General features: G+C 49.9%; 1 protein-coding gene across 6 annotated transcripts in view; it reads right to left on the reverse strand.

Annotated features, from left to right (window-relative positions):
* Positions 1–1,514: 1,514 nt before the first annotated feature.
* Positions 1,515–18,566, reverse strand: part of SSBP3 (single stranded DNA binding protein 3) — a 55,363-nt gene continuing 38,311 nt past the window's right edge. The window contains exons 6-18 of one of the 6 annotated variants that reach the window (XM_054638717.2): positions 11,906–11,986; positions 11,047–11,106; positions 9,075–9,141; positions 8,889–8,965; positions 6,015–6,079; positions 5,867–5,915; positions 5,626–5,661; positions 5,367–5,421; positions 4,882–4,952; positions 4,084–4,162; positions 3,857–3,885; positions 3,567–3,668; positions 1,515–3,007 (exon numbers count right to left, since the gene is read on the reverse strand). In XM_054638717.2, coding sequence (XP_054494692.1) covers positions 2,978–3,007; positions 3,567–3,668; positions 3,857–3,885; positions 4,084–4,162; positions 4,882–4,952; positions 5,367–5,421; positions 5,626–5,661; positions 5,867–5,915; positions 6,015–6,079; positions 8,889–8,965; positions 9,075–9,141; positions 11,047–11,106; positions 11,906–11,986 — 801 coding nt within the window. In that variant the 3' untranslated portion in view covers positions 1,515–2,977. Of the gene's footprint in view, positions 3,008–3,566; positions 3,669–3,856; positions 3,886–4,083; positions 4,163–4,881; positions 4,953–5,315; positions 5,422–5,625; positions 5,662–5,866; positions 5,916–6,014; positions 6,080–8,888; positions 8,966–9,074; positions 9,142–11,046; positions 11,107–11,905; positions 11,987–18,566 lie in introns of all 6 variants that reach the window. The other 5 variants (XM_054638716.2, XM_054638720.2, XM_054638719.2 and 2 more) reach the window with 5 other exon arrangements.

Below are 18,566 nucleotides of genomic sequence, written 5' to 3' on the forward strand. Positions count from 1 at the left end.
TCTGGGCAGCCAAGCAGGGCCTGGATGGGCAGGGATGGCCCCAGGGGTCTGGGAGGGCAGGATTTCCTCATCAGCCTCAGCCCCTCAGGGGTCATGAAACCAAGTGATGGACAATGCTCACACTCTGCTTTCTGCAAAGCACAGAGGCATGTGATTGCCTGGACCAAAGACCTAAAACTTCCCAATCTTTCCCCCAGCCTCTGATGCTGCCCATTGGGGAACCAGGTTGGGCTGCCTGGGTTTCTCCATCCCCAGTAGCTCCTGGAGCTGTTTGTTCCTGGGAGGGTGTGTGCACCCACCCAGCACCGCAGCTCTTGCCCAAGGAGGGGTCACTGACCCCACAGCAAGCTCAGTATTTGTGTATTTGAGAACAACACTCGTGTATTCCCCTCCCTTTCCTACCTCCCAGCAAGGCAGGACTCTGGCAAGGGAAGTGGCAGCGCCCAGCTCCTGGCCCAGGGAGCTGCTGCAGGGCAGACCAGCCTCCATCACCACCACGCTGGTGTCCCAACTCCCCCAGCCTCTAACGAGCAAAGCCTGGGGAGCAGTGTACCAAAATCCCCTTTTCAGCCCCTAAAGCAGCCCCCTCTGCCTGCAGCCTGATGGGCTGGGTGTGGGGAGGGCAAGCATCCAGCCAGAACATCCTCAGCCCGGTGCAGAAAACACTGACCATTTCTAGGCTAAATTTTCAGAAATACTTAAAAAAAAAACCCCAATTCCAAGAAACAAAGAGGCTTCACTAAACCTCACCCAGGTCCTGAACTGCATCCTGAATGGTCCTGAATCCTTTTGGGATTTTGAATTCCCAGGCTCAGCCAGTCCTCCTAAAAAGCCACCTCAGCTCTGCATCACCTCTGCTCCTGCACCCCAAATCTGGGGCTTGGCCCTTGCTAAAGGCTGGAAAAAAATACCCAACTCCCACCCTGGGTCTGGCAGCAAACACCAGGAACAAACTGCAGAGCACCGAAATCAAATGTTTATGTTGATATTTATTACAGCAGGGGGAGGGGGGAGAAGGAGGGGGAACCGTTTCATTCAAAAAACCATCCCATACCAATGAAGACAATAATTTAGCTATTCATTTTAAAATACATTAAAACCGGTCCTTTCATTTCCTCACATCAGAACAAAAAAATTAAAATTAAAAAAAAAAAGAAAGGAAAAAACCCCCCACACCTGAACAAGATGTAAAGTGGAAAAGGTAAAAATTTGACCCCTTGGGGAGCCCCTGGGTATGCAATGCAACAAATCTGCATTAATTGGAAAATATTAACCTGACTGTAACTATGAGACTGACACCCTCAGACCCCCCATCCCACCCGCCCCTCCCTCCCTCCTGACTTTCTACAGGTAAAGCAGAATGAAAATGCCTAGGAAAAAGAAGGCAAACATTAAAAAAAATTATTATTCGTATTACACACTAAAAAAAAAAAAGTTGTTTTGTCATCTCATGTCTTGCAGTCAGAATAATAAAAACAAGCCAAATGTCCCCCAAAAACATTTCAATGAAGGGGTGCGGAAAAAAGACATCCCTTTAATAAAACATTATCAACAAATATCGTACACAAACTACAATGTATAATAATTATTTTTTTTTTCCCTCTCGGTAATTTTCGAACCAGACTACAAGGTAAGAAAAAACACTGAAACAAGATACAATGCTTTCAATAATCCGCACAAAGGTCAAATCCAAGGGAGAGAATATTTTACAGAATATGATATACATGGAGCAGAAATGGGAGCTGGAGAAAAACCAAGACCAAACTACAGGGTAGTGTCATGTACAGAGATCCCAACCCGCCGCCTTGGCTCGTCCCTTCCTCTCCCACCAGAAGGAAGGGCCTTCGATGCTTGCCATTAATTTTTATTTTCTTGTTACAGAGCGAGCCTACAGAATAGCAAGGTTACATTTTAACAACAAGAAATCCTTAAAAAATATCTCCATCCAGTTCCAAATCATAGATAAGTGAAATCCTGACAAGAGCACATCTCTAAAGAAAAGAAATCCCCCCGCAAAATACCCCCAAAGCAAATAAAACCCCCAGAAAATCCCAAAGTTAGCTGGAGATCACAGTTTCAAAGTCCCAGGTCAGATTAACCCTTTTTTTTTTTCTTTTTTTTTTCTGGTGGATTTTAAAAAAAAAGTTATTAAAAAAAAATCTATTTTTGCAGTGAACCAGCTGAAGGATTCTGGGGAAGGGAGGGACAAGAGATTTCTTCTTGTACTCAGAGGAGGGGGAAAGACTAACACAGTGCATGCCACAGTCACAGAGAGCAAGATCACGATTCATTGGAGGATGTGATCCTGGAAGGGGTCACCTGTTATATTAACAAGTTTATAACGAGGTGCTGGAGTCTCTTCCCCAAAGCAGATCTTGTTAACTGGAGGAGGAAGCGTTGTGCTGCAAACGAACCAAAAAAAAAAAACAAAACCAAAAACAACCCCAAAAAATACACGGGAAAAAAAACCCCAAAACAAAAAAAAAGAAAAAAAAAAAAACAGGCCTTCTGAACGAAAACCACCATTGTAAACTGTCCAGTTTATTTAAAAAAATGACTACAACAGAGACAACATGATTTCATATCTAGACTAGCTTCCTGGTGTCGCACGGCACAAACATACAACAGGTTCGGTTTCTGTCTTTATTTAAAAGAACAAAGCAAAGAGATCGGAGTTGGGTGCTAGAGGCTTCCGTTTGTTTCCAAAAAGAAGTGTCATGTACATATATAAACCCTTCTGCACAAAGAAGGGTCTTGTCATGTCTTGAAATATTTTAAGTTTTGTCCTTCATGTTTTATGGAATAAAAAGTTCAGCCTTTTTATTGCATGAAACTAAACCTGGGGTTTTGGCCCCCGCCACGCGTGTCCCTGCCCATACACCTAGCTTCTTCTTCTTCTTCTTCTTGCATAATTCGTTGAGATCCTCCGAACGGCAGCTGACTCTCTTGATCCTGGAGAGGAGGAGGGGGAGGGAAATCACACACTCATCGTCATGCTGGGGGAATACTGCAAGAGAGACAGAGCCACGGTGAGAAACCAGGCGGGTCACAGCCCCAGACATCGAAGGGAGGGATGGATGCAAAAGAGGCTGATGACAACTACACAGCAACCTAATTGGATCTAATAAACCAGGAAGAGAGGATATGCTGGAGACTCCAATTTATCAGGGCCTAATCTGCGCTTGTAACTTGCTTTTCCGGGAAGAAAATCAGCAGAACAGTATGGGGCGAGATGCAATTTGAAACAAATAATTAACATGCACATGTGTATATGCTGCTAATAGAGGAAGAACAGGAGGGATGTCTGCAGCCACCCATGAAGCCTCCAGTTGGCCAGGCCAGCACAGCCACCTCTGCACCAGCTCCTCTCCACCTGTGCACTCCATCCCACCACAGACCCCAAGCTCCCACTGCCTCATCTCCTCCTGCCCACTCTTCTCTCCTGCAGCAGCCTCCCACATGGCACAACGCAAGTCCAAAAGGCCCCCACTGTGCCAAGCCCACCCATCCCAGTGCTGGGACACCTCGGGGACTGTCCCCCCATCCCCAGGCAGGCACTCACTCACATTGTCATTTTGGAAGGAATGGAGAAAGTTGCCTCCCAGCTCCCCGTCGTCTCTTGGAGTGCCCGGGGGATTGCTAATGCCACTTATGTTGTTTGGAGAATTCTGTGGGAGATGGAGGGGAGGTGGTGAGCGGGTCCCCACAGCCCCCCTGAAATGCCACAGGGGGAGGACACAGCCCTGCCCACCCCAGTCACATTCCCTGTGTCCCCATCCATCAGGGTCACAGCAGCACCCCAGTGCTGAGGGAAGGGCAGATCCCACACACCCGCCCTGCAACCAACCCCACTTACTTTGGGAAGTCCATCTATGTCTCCTGACCCTGCAGAGAGGGGAGAGAAAGGAGAAGAGCCTTACTGGGCCTGCAGCCATGGCCCTGTGCCCCCCAGAGCCCCGCTGGCTTCCCCCCAAAGGCTCTGCTTTGAGCACTGGTGCCAAGTGGGGGCTGACTCCAGGATGGGAACAGGCACTGGGATGCTCTGCCAGTGTCCCCCAGGGGATGGAGGACATCAAGGCTCACCTAATGATCCGTTCATGTGATGGGGCTCCATCCCGCCCATGCCGCCCATGGGGCCGTCAGAGCCGGGGCCCATTGGGAACTGCGCAAGAAAAAGGTGACAAACCCAAAATCAGCCACAGAACAACCCCAAGCAGCTGCCACGGTGGCTCCTGGGGACTGTCCCTGCCCCAGGCATCCCTCTGGAGCAGGGCAAGGAGGGAGGTATGGCAGAATCACTGAATTGTTGAGGCTGCAAAAGTCCTTTGAGATCACCAAGTCCAACAGTCAACTCAGCACCCACTAAACCATACCCTGAAGTGCCAGATCCACACATTCCTTGGACACTTCTAGGGATGGTGACTCCACCACTGCCCTGGGCAGCACTTTCCAATGCTTGGCAACCCCTTTGATGACAAAAAGTTTCTGAATATCCAATCTAAACATTCCTTGGCACAACCTGGGGCTCTATCACCCCCTGAGGCTGCGGGGCTCATGGTCCTCTGGGTTCACCCATAAATTTGGCTGGATGGTCAACCTAGAGCTGCAGCACAGCACTCCAACCGGAATTCCACAGGATTTAAGGTTGCCCATATCCCACAAAACCCAGCACCTTGGCCGGAGCAGCAGGACTGCTGCTCTCTTAATAAGCATAAAAAATTAACAAAGTCGCCCAAGAGTTAATCGCTTTTTGATGGTTTGTTTTATTTCTGTTTTGTAACAAATGGCTGAAATCAATTAAACTGCTTTACTCTCAACTGATGAAGTTAATTATGATTTGTTATGGTATCTGATATGTAAATTATTAGAAAGCAGACTTACATTTGATCGACTGCCTGCGGGCGGTACTGGATTAATCATTGTGTAGATGTTGTCACTTGAATTTGTTGAATCTGTGGAACAGTGAAGCCCAGTAAGTCGGGTGATTAATTCATTTCTTAATTAAAACAAACTCATGCCACTTGAACTCATTCTTTTGTATTTTATCACCCAAAATTCCCTCTAACTACCACCATTTTCTGGTTAATTTGTATTTAATGAAGATCCACAAAGTTTTTAATCAAAGAAATTCAACTGTGAAAAATAATTCAACTCCTGGCTGGGAAGGGTGGGGGGATAATTCCTCACCTTCCTGAGCCCCCCAGCATCCAAATCCACAGGGGGATGTAGGAACATCCCCAAATGCAATCCCAAAGTGAAGAAGCCCATGCTCCTCACTTCCCAGAAAGCCAAAAGCCATAAAAATTGGTCATTACCAACAGGGCAGGGATGGCCCTGGAGAGAGAGGGGTCTCAGAGGGCTCGTACCTGCAGGACTGGGCATGATGGGTGTCCCTGGAGGGCCACCGCCGCCGGGCGGACCCTGCGGAAACAAAGCTGGTGTCAGATGTGCAAACATGAGCACTGCCCACCTTTCCATGTTTTCAAACACCTCCCCCAAAACCAGCCCAACAACGACTTCCAACCCCGAAACCCAGCCCAGTGCCACCTCCCACGGCACTGACTGCCCCCTCAAACCACATGAACTCCTGATGAAAGGACAGACAGCAGGGGCAGGAGGACTCACCACGTATGTACCAGGCGATGAAGAAGAGTATGGGATCTGTAGGGACAAGAGGGACAGGTTCAGCCATGGGTGAATCCCACCAGGGCACGGCTAAGACCCCCTGTGCCCCCTCAGCCTGGCCAGGATGGGAGTCCCAGCAGCCTAAGAAAGAGGCTGGGGAACCCCCTCTAATTAGCAGGGCTCAGCTAATGGGGAATGATCCCATTTCCATGACATTTCCCAACCAACCCAAGATACTCACTGAGTTAGCACTGCTGGGGTTCGGCCACGGTCTACCAGCGCCTGGCCCCCTGGGGACAAAATTGAACAGGGGTAAAAATAAACCTTGTGTTTTTCTGCAGACAGTCCCGAGCCCACGGTGAAACCTCCCAGTGTGGGGATTGCCTTACATGTTAATTCCAGGCATGCCAGGACCTAGGGAGTTGGGTGGAGGTCTCATGCCGCTGCCGTAGTTCTGCAACGATAACCAAGGGTCAGTCTACCGTAACATGCAGGACACCAGAGAGACAAGAGAAAGGGGGAAAAAAGCCAATAAACAAACAAAAAAACAAGCGGGTCTGTGTGCAAAAATGAGCTTTAAAAAAAAAAATTAATGACGATGAACATAAGAGGCAATTGTGTTAATAAAAAAACCCCAGGCAGCTGAATATGGATGGGAGCCAGGCTGAGCCCCAAAGTTCCCCCTCCCTGCTCTCTTTGGAGGGAAAACATCCCCCTCCCAGCTCTGTGCACAGCCCCCAGTGCCAGCAACAGCCTTTTGGATTTTTCCTTTTGTGCAGGAGAAAACGGGCAGGAGGAGGAGAAAAGGCACCACTTGGAAGGTTCCTGCTGCAGTGTAAGGATGAGGAAAGGCTGCATGAGCTCCCCCCGAGATGGAGCACTCCTTGCTCCCTGGATGACTGCTGGAGTAGGGAACACCAAGCCAGGCTTGTTTTTCTGTTGCTCCCCAGCTCTCTGCTCCATCCCCTGGAGCAGGCGAGGGCAGGCAGCCCCCTGGGCCCCCTCTCCTGCCTTATTCCTCCCTGGCTTAGCCTCCAGCTGGGACTGGGAGCCTCAGATCTGCATCCCTCATCTCCTAAAACCAGCTCTAGTACAAAGCCAAGCCCAAGGCAGTGGAGGAAGAGGAATCCCCCGAATGCTGCGCTCCATTTGGTCTGTGCTTTGCTCCGTGTGCCCTCCAGGCGATGTGCAGCCAGATTTAGGTCCAGATTTAGGTCGCGTTGCCACTCTTCCCCTCCCACCTCCCTCTCTTCTGTAATGCATCTTTTTGGACTGTGTTTCTGCCATTTAAAGAAAAAACTGCTACAGCAGGAGGAGGGATGGCTGGCCACTTCCTACACCACAGCCCCTTGGAGTGCTCCAAATTGGATTTTAAGTACAATACTTTAGTATTGTCAGTTTTTACCTGAATTTACCAGTGCACGGTGCACTGCTGAGGGCATCACTAAAGTTTGTTTTGAAGAGGCAGAAAAGGGTTTTCCCCAAACAAATTACCAGCAAGTCCCTAATTGATAGAAATTTCAGCCATTTACACTGAATAGCAGCATCAAGCCCCTTGTTTAAAAAAAAAAAAAAAAAAAAAAAAAAAGGGCTCAGCATTTTTAATTGGAGCTGAAAGGCTGGAAAATGAAGCCAGCTGAAAGATGCTCAGGGAGGGTGAGGAGGGAACGCAGCTGCGCCGAGCGACCTGGGCAAGGCACCACCAAAACCCAGAGAGCTACAAACCCTCTTCATATTGGTGCTGGCAAACCCTGTCCTGGCTTCTGCAGAGCTACAAATGGGACTCTTAAAGGGAAAAATGCAGCAGCAATCAGCTGAAAGGGATGATTCATCACTGCTGTGTAGTAAGGAGCTGCTGTCAGGGCTCCAGGATGTCCTGGCTGGATGTTCTGAAGCCCTCTGGAATCATCTGAGAAGTATTTAGGAAGGTCCCAATGCAAAGCTTAGAGGAAAACAAGCCCAGAGCACACAAGGTGTGAGGGGCTGCAGGGTCTGGGTCGGTATTTTTGGTGGCTGCCTGCGCAGGCGCCGATTCCTGGATGGCTGCAGGCAGGCAGCGCCTGTGGGTGCCAGATTGGGAAGCCCAGCGCTTCTCCAGGGAAAGGCTGCCTCTTAAAAAACCTCTCCCTAATGTACATACACAGGGAACGGTGGAGTCAAAAATAAAGCTCTGAACATTTCACAACTCCTGCCGGCTCCCGGAGCCGCCGCCATCCCACGCGGCGCTCAGCGCGCGCTCCCCGCTTCCAAGTTTCGCGGAGAGCTCTGGAAGTGGGAAGCAGCCTCCCCCGGGCAAGCCGCCGCCGCTCGCCTTGGCGCAGGCCATGCTTGCAAATGCCTTTGTTTTTTTTTTCCTTTTGGGTGTAATCCTCCAGGAAAGGAGGATTTCAAGCACAGCAGCAGCGCTATGGGAGGGCTTGCCGGTGAAACGATGCGTGCGCAGGTTTTTTGTCCCCTGCCTGAGGATGGATTCAGGTGCCCGTGGACGTGGCTGAACACCCCTGAGGAGCATCCTCAGGTTGGTGCTAAAGACATGACACAACTCCCTCTTTACACAACATTCACTTATCTCAACAGTCTCCAGGGGAAAAACAAAACAAAACTCCAGCGCCCGCTCATCTCCTGACAGACTCTGATCCTCGCGCTACAAACTCCACGTAGGCGACGATGCAGAGAGGATAAACCTCCAACCAAAATATGGTAATCTGGTTTTGAAGTCTCGTAGAAGGAACAAACAGGAGTGAGTCAACAACAAGCCACTCCATGAACTGAATCAACGGAACGACAGCATATATTAACCCAGATCTGCTTAATTTCAAGTTTACTCCCCTTTCCTGAAATACAGAGCTCAAGCAGGCAGCAGGAAGGGCAGGTGGAGGGGAACCTCGCAGGGGAAAGCCTTATTCCCTTTGCTCAAGGGATCTTTGCCATTTCTTTTTATTTATTAATTTCAAATGCAAGCCTCCCTCCCTTTCCTGCAGTTAGGGTTGTAACTGTTTCCCAGGCAGGCAGTGTAATGCACTCAAAGGCTGCTCCAGCTCGGAGCTAAGTGCCATCCCCTCTGACAGAAGGGCAGGAGGGAGGCTCTAATACCCTTAATGAGCTCTGAAGACCTCACTCCTGTTAAAAGGAGGGATTTCCAGATGCAAGACTAATGTAAAACACATTAACACTAATGGGGGGACAGAGTGTGGGGGGGAACTCCGAGCCCCAGGAGGTTGCTCCCATGGTTTGTGTAGGATGTGCTCTGGCACCGGGCTTACCTGCGGACCGGGACCCATGGGGCCCATCCCTCGCGGAGGATTCATCCTTTGCATGGGGCCGCCCATGTTGGGGTGCCCTGTTGGGAGGAAAGCAGGGGTGTTATACGGCACCACAGCCACTCTGCATCCCGAATTAACAGCTAATTAAGAACACCAGTGCTTCACACCCTGCTCTGCTGGGTTTACCTTGCTGTCGCGTGGGATCCATCGAATTGGGCAGCAATGGCTGTGTACCGGGAACAGCACCCGGGGGCTGTGAAAGCAAGGGAGCAAGATTAAAAAAAATAAATCCTGCATCCCCCTGCATCCTCCTGCATCCCACATCCCCCTGCATCCTCCTGCATCCCACATCCCACTGCTACAGCCTCCACGTCTTTGCCTCCCTCATCCTTCTGCAAACCCTCTCTAAACCCCAAACAAGGCGTTTCCCCCTCCCCTCATGCCAAATGCTGCTGTATTTTAGGAAAGCAGGGGAAAACCCGGGCTGAGCAGGGCAGTGGTGTCAAATCCAGCAGGGAAAGGTGACCAACAGCGTGGCACTCTGGTGACACACAGCACCAGGGCCAAACCAGGCAGTGATTCACTGGCTCTGGCAGGGAGATGCTTCATGTGCAGCAGAGCAAGGCCCCCTCCCCAAACTCACATTCCACTCAGGCAATGCTGCTATTTAAGCTTCAAAGGCTACTCCAAGCAGATAAAGGGGAAGAAAAATGCAGATACTGTCTGCCTGAGGGAAGCAAACTGTAAACAGCTTTGCTACACTGGATGCCAACACCGAGGATCCCCGTGCTACAGCACAAGCTCTGGGTGCACACGGCTGTGCAGAGGCACAATCAACCCAATCCCAAGTTTTTTGCAGGCTGGAAGCTGGCAGCAGGAGGAAGATAAACCAGGAGGGTTGCAGAGGTGGATATTTACACTTCTGCTGCCTGACCTTCCTGCCCGCCTATTTATTCCTCTTGTCCCTCAGGATGTGACCATAACCTCGCTGAGCTCTGCCTAGGTACAAACGTAAGTTTTTTATGTGGTGTTTGGGGGGAAAACATGAAATCTTTCTAATTAACTTTACCCACTCCTGGATGCTTGATCCTGCTGTGGGAACAGCCTCCTCAAACCAGTCCCCCCTGCCTCTCCTGCCTGCCCAGCTCACTGTGCTCACCGGCAGCAGAGCCTGGGATGAGCCAAGAACCACTGCAGGATGGGGTCCTGTTAAAACTGACCCATGAGGAGGTGCAGTGAATTAATACCTTGTTAGATCATCCATCAGTGGCCTGGGTGGAAGGTTCTTCCAGCCATGGGGGTCCTCCATTAGCCCCTTCTGGGTTTTTCTCAGCTACATCTCAGCTACGTCTCAGCATCAGTTAGTAAATTCCAAAGATTCAAGTCTCAAATCCAGCAAGCACAAACTCAGAGCAAGCTGGTACATCCTACTTCCTGACTATCCTGCTCTTTCTGCTAATTAGACCTACAGAAGAATCATGCTGATAGCCAAAAAAAAAAACAAGCTCCCAAGATAATTTTTAACAGACACCTTTGCTGCTCAAAGGAATTACAGGTTTCCTTTAATTTCCCTTTGGTGACAAATTTGGTCATTACTCTACAGATCTGCATGGCACCACTGTCAAGAAGATGAATTCCTTAACCAAAGGCCATGCATGCGTCCAGGCAGGGCGTGGGGTGGAAGCCTCCATCCACAAGGCCAGAAACAAACTGCCCTTGTATAAGCTGGGATAAGAGGATAAACCCAACCCAAAAAATTCAGCGGTGACCTGCCCCGCTTGACCCCGCCGCTGATCTAAACACTCGGTCAGCCCAGCAGCAGGATTATCTCCATCACTTTAATTTTCTGCTATTGCAGGGAAAATCCAGCCAGGCAGCGAGCATGCAGCATGGCACAGCCCTGCTGGGAACACCATGGCTGGAAAGCAGCACATTCCCCACTGCTGTTTCCACCCTGGATAGGCCCAAACCCCACAACAAAATTAAACCATCATCGTTAAGTGACACCTGATGATCCGGAACTAGGAAAGAGGAGGGTGATCAAGGAGGTGATGCTTGCCACCCAAACCCAAGGAGCATCTGCAGGACACCTGGCTCTCATCCCCCTTCCCAAATAACAGCTACCCCTAGGAAATCCAGGATCCTGGGAGTGCAGTACCTGGTTGCCCATCCTGATGGGGGGCCGGGGACCTCCGGCGTAGCGCGGCGACATGAATGGCTGTGGGGACACAAAAGGGGGTCAGGGCTGAGCCCTGGGGAGGTGGCACGCTCCCCACGCACGCTGGTTAGCCTGTACACACTGGTTTTGTTTTGTTTTTTTTTTAATTTTTTAAATTTTTTTTTTCTGGAGACATCCTTTTAAAAAAAGTGACGTTTCAAAAGGGGAAAAAAAAAAAAAGAGAAAGGTGTCTGGACTCTGTTTTTTAGACATTTTTCTCTGTAGGTTTATTGTTTGAGACGGTGTTTGACATTGGCAATACTAGGTGAGGCTGTTAAAATTAGTGCATGGGAAACCCTGAGTGTTAGATAATGTTCAAGTTTAAATATATAGAGATATATTAAAAAAAAAAGTGGCAAATAAGCACATACAGACACGCACACACAAAAAACCCCAGTGCTAAGTACTGAAAAAAAAAAAAAAGAAGAAAGGCTTAACGTTACTTCTTTTTACAACTGCTGCTACTAACAGAAGCTTAAAAATCCACATCAAGTTAAATTTCTCAGGCTACCTTGGGAAGGTAAAACAGTCTGATACCCACGATTGACTTCTCAGTCCATTGACAACTGCATATCCAAAAAACACCAAAAAAAAAAAAGAAAAAAAGAGATAAAGAAAAAAAAAAAAAAGAAAAAAAAAAGGGGAAAAAACCAACATTTTGCTTCGGAGCTGGGGTGCCCGGGGGGATGCTCCCCGGGGAGCGGGTACCCGCTGCCCAGCATGCTTACAGAGGGGGGAAAAAGAAGTAAATCGAGCGCACGTCCCGGTTCACAGCCCTACCCATCACTAGTGTCTTTACCTGACTGTGGGGTCCCATCATGCTGTTAGGATTGTGGGGTGGAGGCTGTGCGTGTGGCGAGGGCTGTGACCCAGGCGGTCCCTGTGAGGTCAGACAGTAGAAGGAGGTTATAGATTAGCACATGAAAGCGCAGAAAGAGCTAAAAAAGGATTCACGGGTGGACCTGTTCAGTCGGGGAGTCAGTTCTCCCGGTTTTTAAATAAATTTTTTTTCCTTTTTTTTTTTTAAATTGAGGTTCAATTCATTTGCAGCTGAACAATGAGTAATGATATATGCAAAAAAAATATATATTCAAAATCAGAACATCTGTCAAAATACAGTGGCCACATTGAGAGTAAACGGTCCAGTGGTTCAACCAAGTCTGCAATGATAAACACACAGGGAAACACTTTTCAGGGGCGTGCAACGAGGGAAAAAAAATATGCAGGAGAGGACCAGAGAGGTTGGGGGGAGAAATAGAAAAACTACCCCCAAAACAAAAAAGAAAAAAAAGAAAAAAAATTCTAAAAAAAATTTTAAAATAAAAATGATTTTTTTCCTCTCTCATCCCAAAGGTTGGAAACACCTCCGGGTTTGTGTTTTGACCGTGGTTCATTGCAGGTGCTGGAGTGAGCAGAGAGGATGAGGAGCACATCCCAGCTCACGCCTGGGCAGCGTTTGGGTGGCACAGCTGGGGCTGCACCACCACGCTGAAGGGATGCAACATCCTTCCTCGAGGTGCATTCCCTAAGGACGCCAGTGAAATGGCTTGCGAGCAAAGAAAGGATGTCTAGGGGAAAAAAGGAGAGATTAGTTGGTGCAGGTTTAAGACTGCAATGCAGCAGTCGCTGACATTTTGGGCTTGAACGCCCACTTTAAATTTTTTTTTTTTTTTTTTAATTTCCCTTAAAAGCACAAAATGAAAATTTGCTTGGAAAAACCGCGAGCTCGGTGCAAGAAATATACCGGTGCGTGTTAACGTGAGGAAAAAGGGGGGAAAAAAAGAAAAAAAAGAAGAAAAAAAAAGAAAAAAAAAGTATTTTTTGAGTCCAAGGAGGTGTAATTGGTAGAGAAAGCAGAGGAGCTCTGTCAGTAGGTGATGGGAAGCGACGGCAGGCTCCAGGACCGGCGCCGGAGCAGATGTTCTCTACCTGCCTCGTTACTAATTTCAACAAGTGTTCGCCTTCTAGCTGCTGCCAGCAATGGCATGGTTTGTTACCATGAGCAATTTTCTTAATTAACAGACATTAATTAGCCATTTAGCAATTTTGCAAGCATTTGTTTAGCAGCTTTCCTAAACATGAATACCACTGTGATAATGGTACTGATTAGAGGGTCCCCTAATTAACAGTACAGGGAAGGAAAATTGAAATCACATAAATTAAAAAGGGAGGGGAAGTTAATGAAGGCAGGACATATTTGCACCTGCAAATCTTTTGTACAGCGGAAACTTGAGTGCAATGTAAATAAAGTAAGAGGGTGGGTTTTTTCTTCTTCTTTTTTTTTTTTTTTTTTAAATTTTTTTTTATTTGAATGGTTCAGTGGTGAGATGGAGCCAAGCAGATTTAAACCAACAGCCTCCTGCCAGCTTCTCTGCTCCAGCCGCTGATATCCCACCACTTACACCACCATTTATCTTCCAGGTGCCAAAAGGAACCAGCCCCTGCCCTTAGTTCCTGGCCAACCTCATCTGGATGAGGTCACAGCACCTCAAGACAGCCCTCCCCACTGCCTTCTCCATCCATGTCCCACCAGAGAGGAGAAGACAAACCTCTGAGGTCCAACTGCAGCATCAACCTCCTTTAGCAGAAGTCCTCTCCAGGCATGGAAGTTGACTTATTTTTGCTTCTGAGCTGCTAACTCTGTCTGTGAATGCAAAGTGCAGCAGGGGCAGCAGACACCTCCCACCATCCCCCAGTAAGGTCTGGCCACCCCCAAAGCCCTTCCTACACATCTCAGCTGCAGGATTTGGGGTAGGGAAGATCAGAAGAGGTGAATGAGTGATGAAACCAAGTGGAAGGTAAAAACCAGGGCTGGCAGAGGCCAAACCTCAAGCCCATCAATGCAAGAGCCAGTGTCCTCCACAATGCCTGCCCTGTGCTGCAGGAGGGGGTCATTGCTGTCCAGGTACTGATGTCCTTCCCCCTGTATCCCACAGCAGGTGAGGGTGTGGGGTGAACAGGTACCAAACACACGGGGGACACGGCCACCTGAAGGCACCCTGGCTGGGCCTGAAGTGACGCTTGGGGTCTGCATTTCGAGCTGGAGAGCAAACACTGTTTGACTACTGGAGAAGAAGCATCTATGGGACACAGCAGCATTTCCACCAGAGAAAAATCCCCTGTGGCAGCTGGATCCAGAGAGCATCATTGTTTGTGCTGCTGAGTGCATCCTCTGGAGCGAGCTCCCGCCCCAACACCAAGGCTGCTCCCGGGATGCTCCGGGCTCGGCGCCACAGCATCCCTGCCCCTGCTTTATCCCATGTGGTACTGCTCCCAGAGGACACTTCTGGATAAGGTGACGCCCAGCTTGTGCAAACGTTTTGGCAGGCAGGGAGGAGCTGAAAGCTGCTTTTTTATTTCTCCTTCTTTTCTTGCTTGTTCTGTGCGGCAGCATCCAAAATGTTCGCTCCAAGCTGCGACCGCCGCGGCCCCCTCGGCAGGGCTGCCCTGCTCTGTCAGAAAGGCAGTCCCTCTGCATACTGTTATCTCCATAAATACTTGCAGATGTTTCGGGGCTGGGACCCGTGCTGGGCTGGGAACGCCTGCTGGAGTGGTTGGGTTTTTGCACGGGATTGCCTCGCTGCAGAGGGAGCAGCAGATGATCCCCATGGATCACGGCGGTTGGGACAAGTGTTTTGCAGAGATGACATGTGGGCTCCAACCAACAGAACATCCCCTTTTTCTTAAAAAAACGTGTGTTTAGCAGTTATTAACTACTCCTGTTAAAGGAGGAGGCTGAACACATGCTGTCCTGCTTCCTCCACCTCCCTCCATCCAGCCCTGGAGTCGCATCCCTGCGGCACAGCTCCTTCTGACACGCCATGCTGGGGGAGCAGGACCTGCTCTGCAGCTGCTTCACTCTCATCTCCAGACCAGCACTGGAAACCCCATCATCTTTCAAGCTTTTCCTTTTTCCCCCAAAACTGGACACTCTTTGTGTGGGGTTATTCTTCATCTTCCTGTAGCTGCCTCAAAAACACCCAAAAAAGAAACCCAACAGCTAAAATGGTGTTAGAGGAAACTGTTTCCAACAGCTGCCAGTGCCCCAACCTCCTCTCTGCTTCATTTCTTTCTCCCCTCTACACTCCAGGGACTTTAAAAGCCCAACCTGGCCCGCTGGACAGCCGAAGTTTGCTGCCACAGCTGCTTCCTACAGGGAGTTTCCAGGAGATCAGGTTATTTCCACTCTGTCTTTCATGAGCTCGACTCCTCAAACTTCTTGTAAAATATTAAAGATGGAAAATGGCACGAGCGATCATAGCTCTGTGTGTGTCAATTTATGTTTCCAGCGTAATTCACCACAAATGGATCATGTTTTATGGGCTACATACTTTCAGCTAATGGGGGAGTTTTGCTATTTAAAAACATTTTCAAGCACCTCTGGGGGTGGCAGAACAAGGCAGGATGGTACGAGAAGGCAAAGCATCACTGCCACGAGACACCGATGGTTTCGAGTTAGCAATAGGGAGGCATCTTGTGTTTAAAATACCTGCCCCTGCCTGCCAGTTTTGACGTTAGAAAACACTAAAATAAATTAGATGGATATTAATTAAAGCCATGCCTGGGTTTATTGGAGAGGAGATTTATTTCTACTGAAGGAGAGAGATGTTTTGCAAGTTGACAAGGAAAAAAAAGAGAGCTATCTCTGAAGGAGCCTTTAGGAGAGATGCTCCAGTTGCCTTCAAAGAGAAAGACCCCAGTTGACTTCCAGCGTGTGCTGCTGGGTGAGGACCTTCCCGAGACAAGTGAGGCCAGGAGAGGTTAGACAAGGCAAGGCAAGGCAAAGCAAGGCAAGGCAAAGCAAGGCGAGGTTAGGCAAGGCAAGGCAAGGCAGCAAGGCAAGGCGAGGCGAGGCGGGCCAAGTTCCCCCCGCAGACAGAGAAAGGCAGCCGTGGGCAGGAGCTCTGCCTCGCCTGCAGCTGGGGCTCCCAACTGCAGAAGCCTGGTTTTAAGGAATATGTTTAACACAAGCTCTTCAGGAAACAAACCCGTGTCAGCCAGAGCCAAGAACAGTCACCTCCATCTGGCTGGAGCACCCGAGAGAAAGTTGACTGCAAATCCCACCATATGCTCCAGACGCTCAGTACAAAAGCCTCGGGCATCCTACTAAACTTCCAGAAAAAAAACTTTCTCTGATGCTTGCTTTTCCTTTCCTCCAGTTTGTAGGCTACCTTCCTTCAAACCCTGCCTGGTGCAGGCTGGTACCAAGTTCTACCCCAGGATTTTTGGAAGAGTAGCCAGGGTGGCTGGAGCTGGTGGCACCCGATGAGCAGTGGGAAATCCCACTGAGACATCAGGACAGCAGGGGGAAAATGGTGGCATCCAAGGAGGGAGCAGGACAACATGGACCCCTTCCTATTGTCCCTGGCTTCACCATCCTCACCCCACAGGCGACCTCACCCAAAGGGGGGAAGTCTCCAGGACGTGGGGAGGAGAGCTGGGGAGGGCAGGGGATGTGTGGGGGGAGCCCCCCGGGCTCTGGAGGCCCCGTCCTCCCCAGCTCCCGAGGTCTGTCTGCATTAGGGGGCAGTGTGGGAACACGGAGCAGCCGGTGCTTTGTTTTGGTGCATCTCGGCGCCGAGCCGCTGATGCATAGCTAACGCAGCGCCGACATTGATTTATGGTCAACTTTCCATTTCATCAGCGCGGGGTACGGGGACTCTGCCTGGGGACAGCAGGCATGCCTGGGGGGGCTGCTGACTCGCCCTCCCCCCGGTTGTTTAGTGGTGTAAAGGTGTGGTATTAATTGCTTTCAATTTTTTGTTTTCCTTCCTGTATTTCCCTGGCATCCCCCCATCCCTCTTGCGAGGGATCTGCACCCCGGCATCAATCCAGCTTTCAAAACAAAAGCAGGAACGCCTCTGATGACCTTTAGGAGGATGAGCAGAGGGTTTGTTTGCTCATCTCAATGGGACAAAGAGAGAGATTTAAATAAAAGCATCTACCCATGCTGGCCATCAACCCAGCCAACCTTTTGTCCGGAGCGCAGCCGATGCTGTGCTGTTGGCTGGCACCATGAAATGCCCCAGCAACCCAGGAGTGTCATGGGCCTCTCCTCTCCATCATTTTGGGAGATTCTGCAGGCTGCACTTCCCTTGGCCCCTGACCTGAAGTGCACTGCTGGGCACTGGGAAGGGAATTTCACTGCAAGGCAGTGGCTGTGGATGGGCGCTGCAGCCTGGAGTCCTCCTTGCTTCTCCCTTGCCTGGAGCACTTCTTCTCCTCCAAGCTCACTCACATGTGTTTGGGCTACAGAGTCCCAGGTCCATATCAATTTTTCCCTTTGCCTGTGGTGGACATCTTCACATGCAGGCCTGGGGGGGGTTCATGAATTGCAAAGTTTCTGCTACCTGAGCTTTGCTGGTGACTCACTCCTCAGCTCCCTGTGTGACTCCCCACCATGCCTGGACACGATCAGGCTCTCTAAATCCTTTCAAAAACTATCTGTCCATGCCTGCTGCCCTTGGGGATATCCCTTGCAGGTCCCTGGTGCAGAAGAGCAAGATGCTGAAAACCCCTGAGCCATCTCCTGGCATGAGAATGGCACTGGCTGAGGTGGCACCACCTCACTCACTCCCAAGGCTGGCACACCAAGGGTTGGGGAGAAGTCCTTTCTATCTTCTGTGACCTTTTTGTTTTTGCCCTCTGAATTCAGGCACTTTAATCTCCTACAGATAGGAAATTACCCCCGAGCTGTGACTGGCTCGACACTGAGCCTCCAGCCCATCTCTGCAAGAGCTGCTCTCCAGCATCTCCTGAAGCTGGAATGAGCCCCAGCACCCGCAATAAATCAGACAGGCTTTCATGGAGGCGATGTTCAGACTGTGTTAAAAGGTGGGATTTTTCTTCTGCTTTCCATCCCGAGGGCTGGGAGGAGAAACCAGATGTTGGAGGGCTTTCAGGAAAGGCAGGCTCTTGAGATGTCACATGTGAGCCATATGCACCAGCACCCATCCTCTCTTCCCTCTGGCAGTGCTGGGGATGGGCAGCATAACCTGTCCTGGTGTTATTACATTGTCTGGGGTGTCAGGATCCACTCCTGCTTCTGAGCCACCCCCTACCCTAGTGGCTCCTGGGCCAGCTGCACGGGAGGCAGGGAGCCAAGATGGGTTGGTTGCTCCTGAATCAGACCCTCAGTGCAAAAGTGCTACAGGAGGGCAGAGAGGAAAGAAGGGGGCACAGCTTGGAGGCTGTCAACAGGAAAGAATCGAGACGGCAGCATGAGCAGTAGAAGTCTGGAGAGATGTGACTCCTCTCCCTCACCATTCCCACTCTGGGAAAGCCAACCCATCCTCTCGATGCCTTGCCCTAAATTCCTGCCAGTTTTGCAGCCCTCGCAGCTCGGCGTGAAGCAGAAGCCCCAGAGGACAGTCAGCTTCACCGCGGGGCGAGATCAGGACGTTTTGGAGAGACATTTGTTGGAAGCAGCAGCTTGGCACTGGGAGTGCTGGCAGCAGCTC

This window comes from Agelaius phoeniceus, chromosome 8 (genome assembly GCF_051311805.1).
Source record: "Agelaius phoeniceus isolate bAgePho1 chromosome 8, bAgePho1.hap1, whole genome shotgun sequence".
Classification (NCBI taxonomy): Eukaryota; Metazoa; Chordata; class Aves; order Passeriformes; family Icteridae; genus Agelaius; species Agelaius phoeniceus.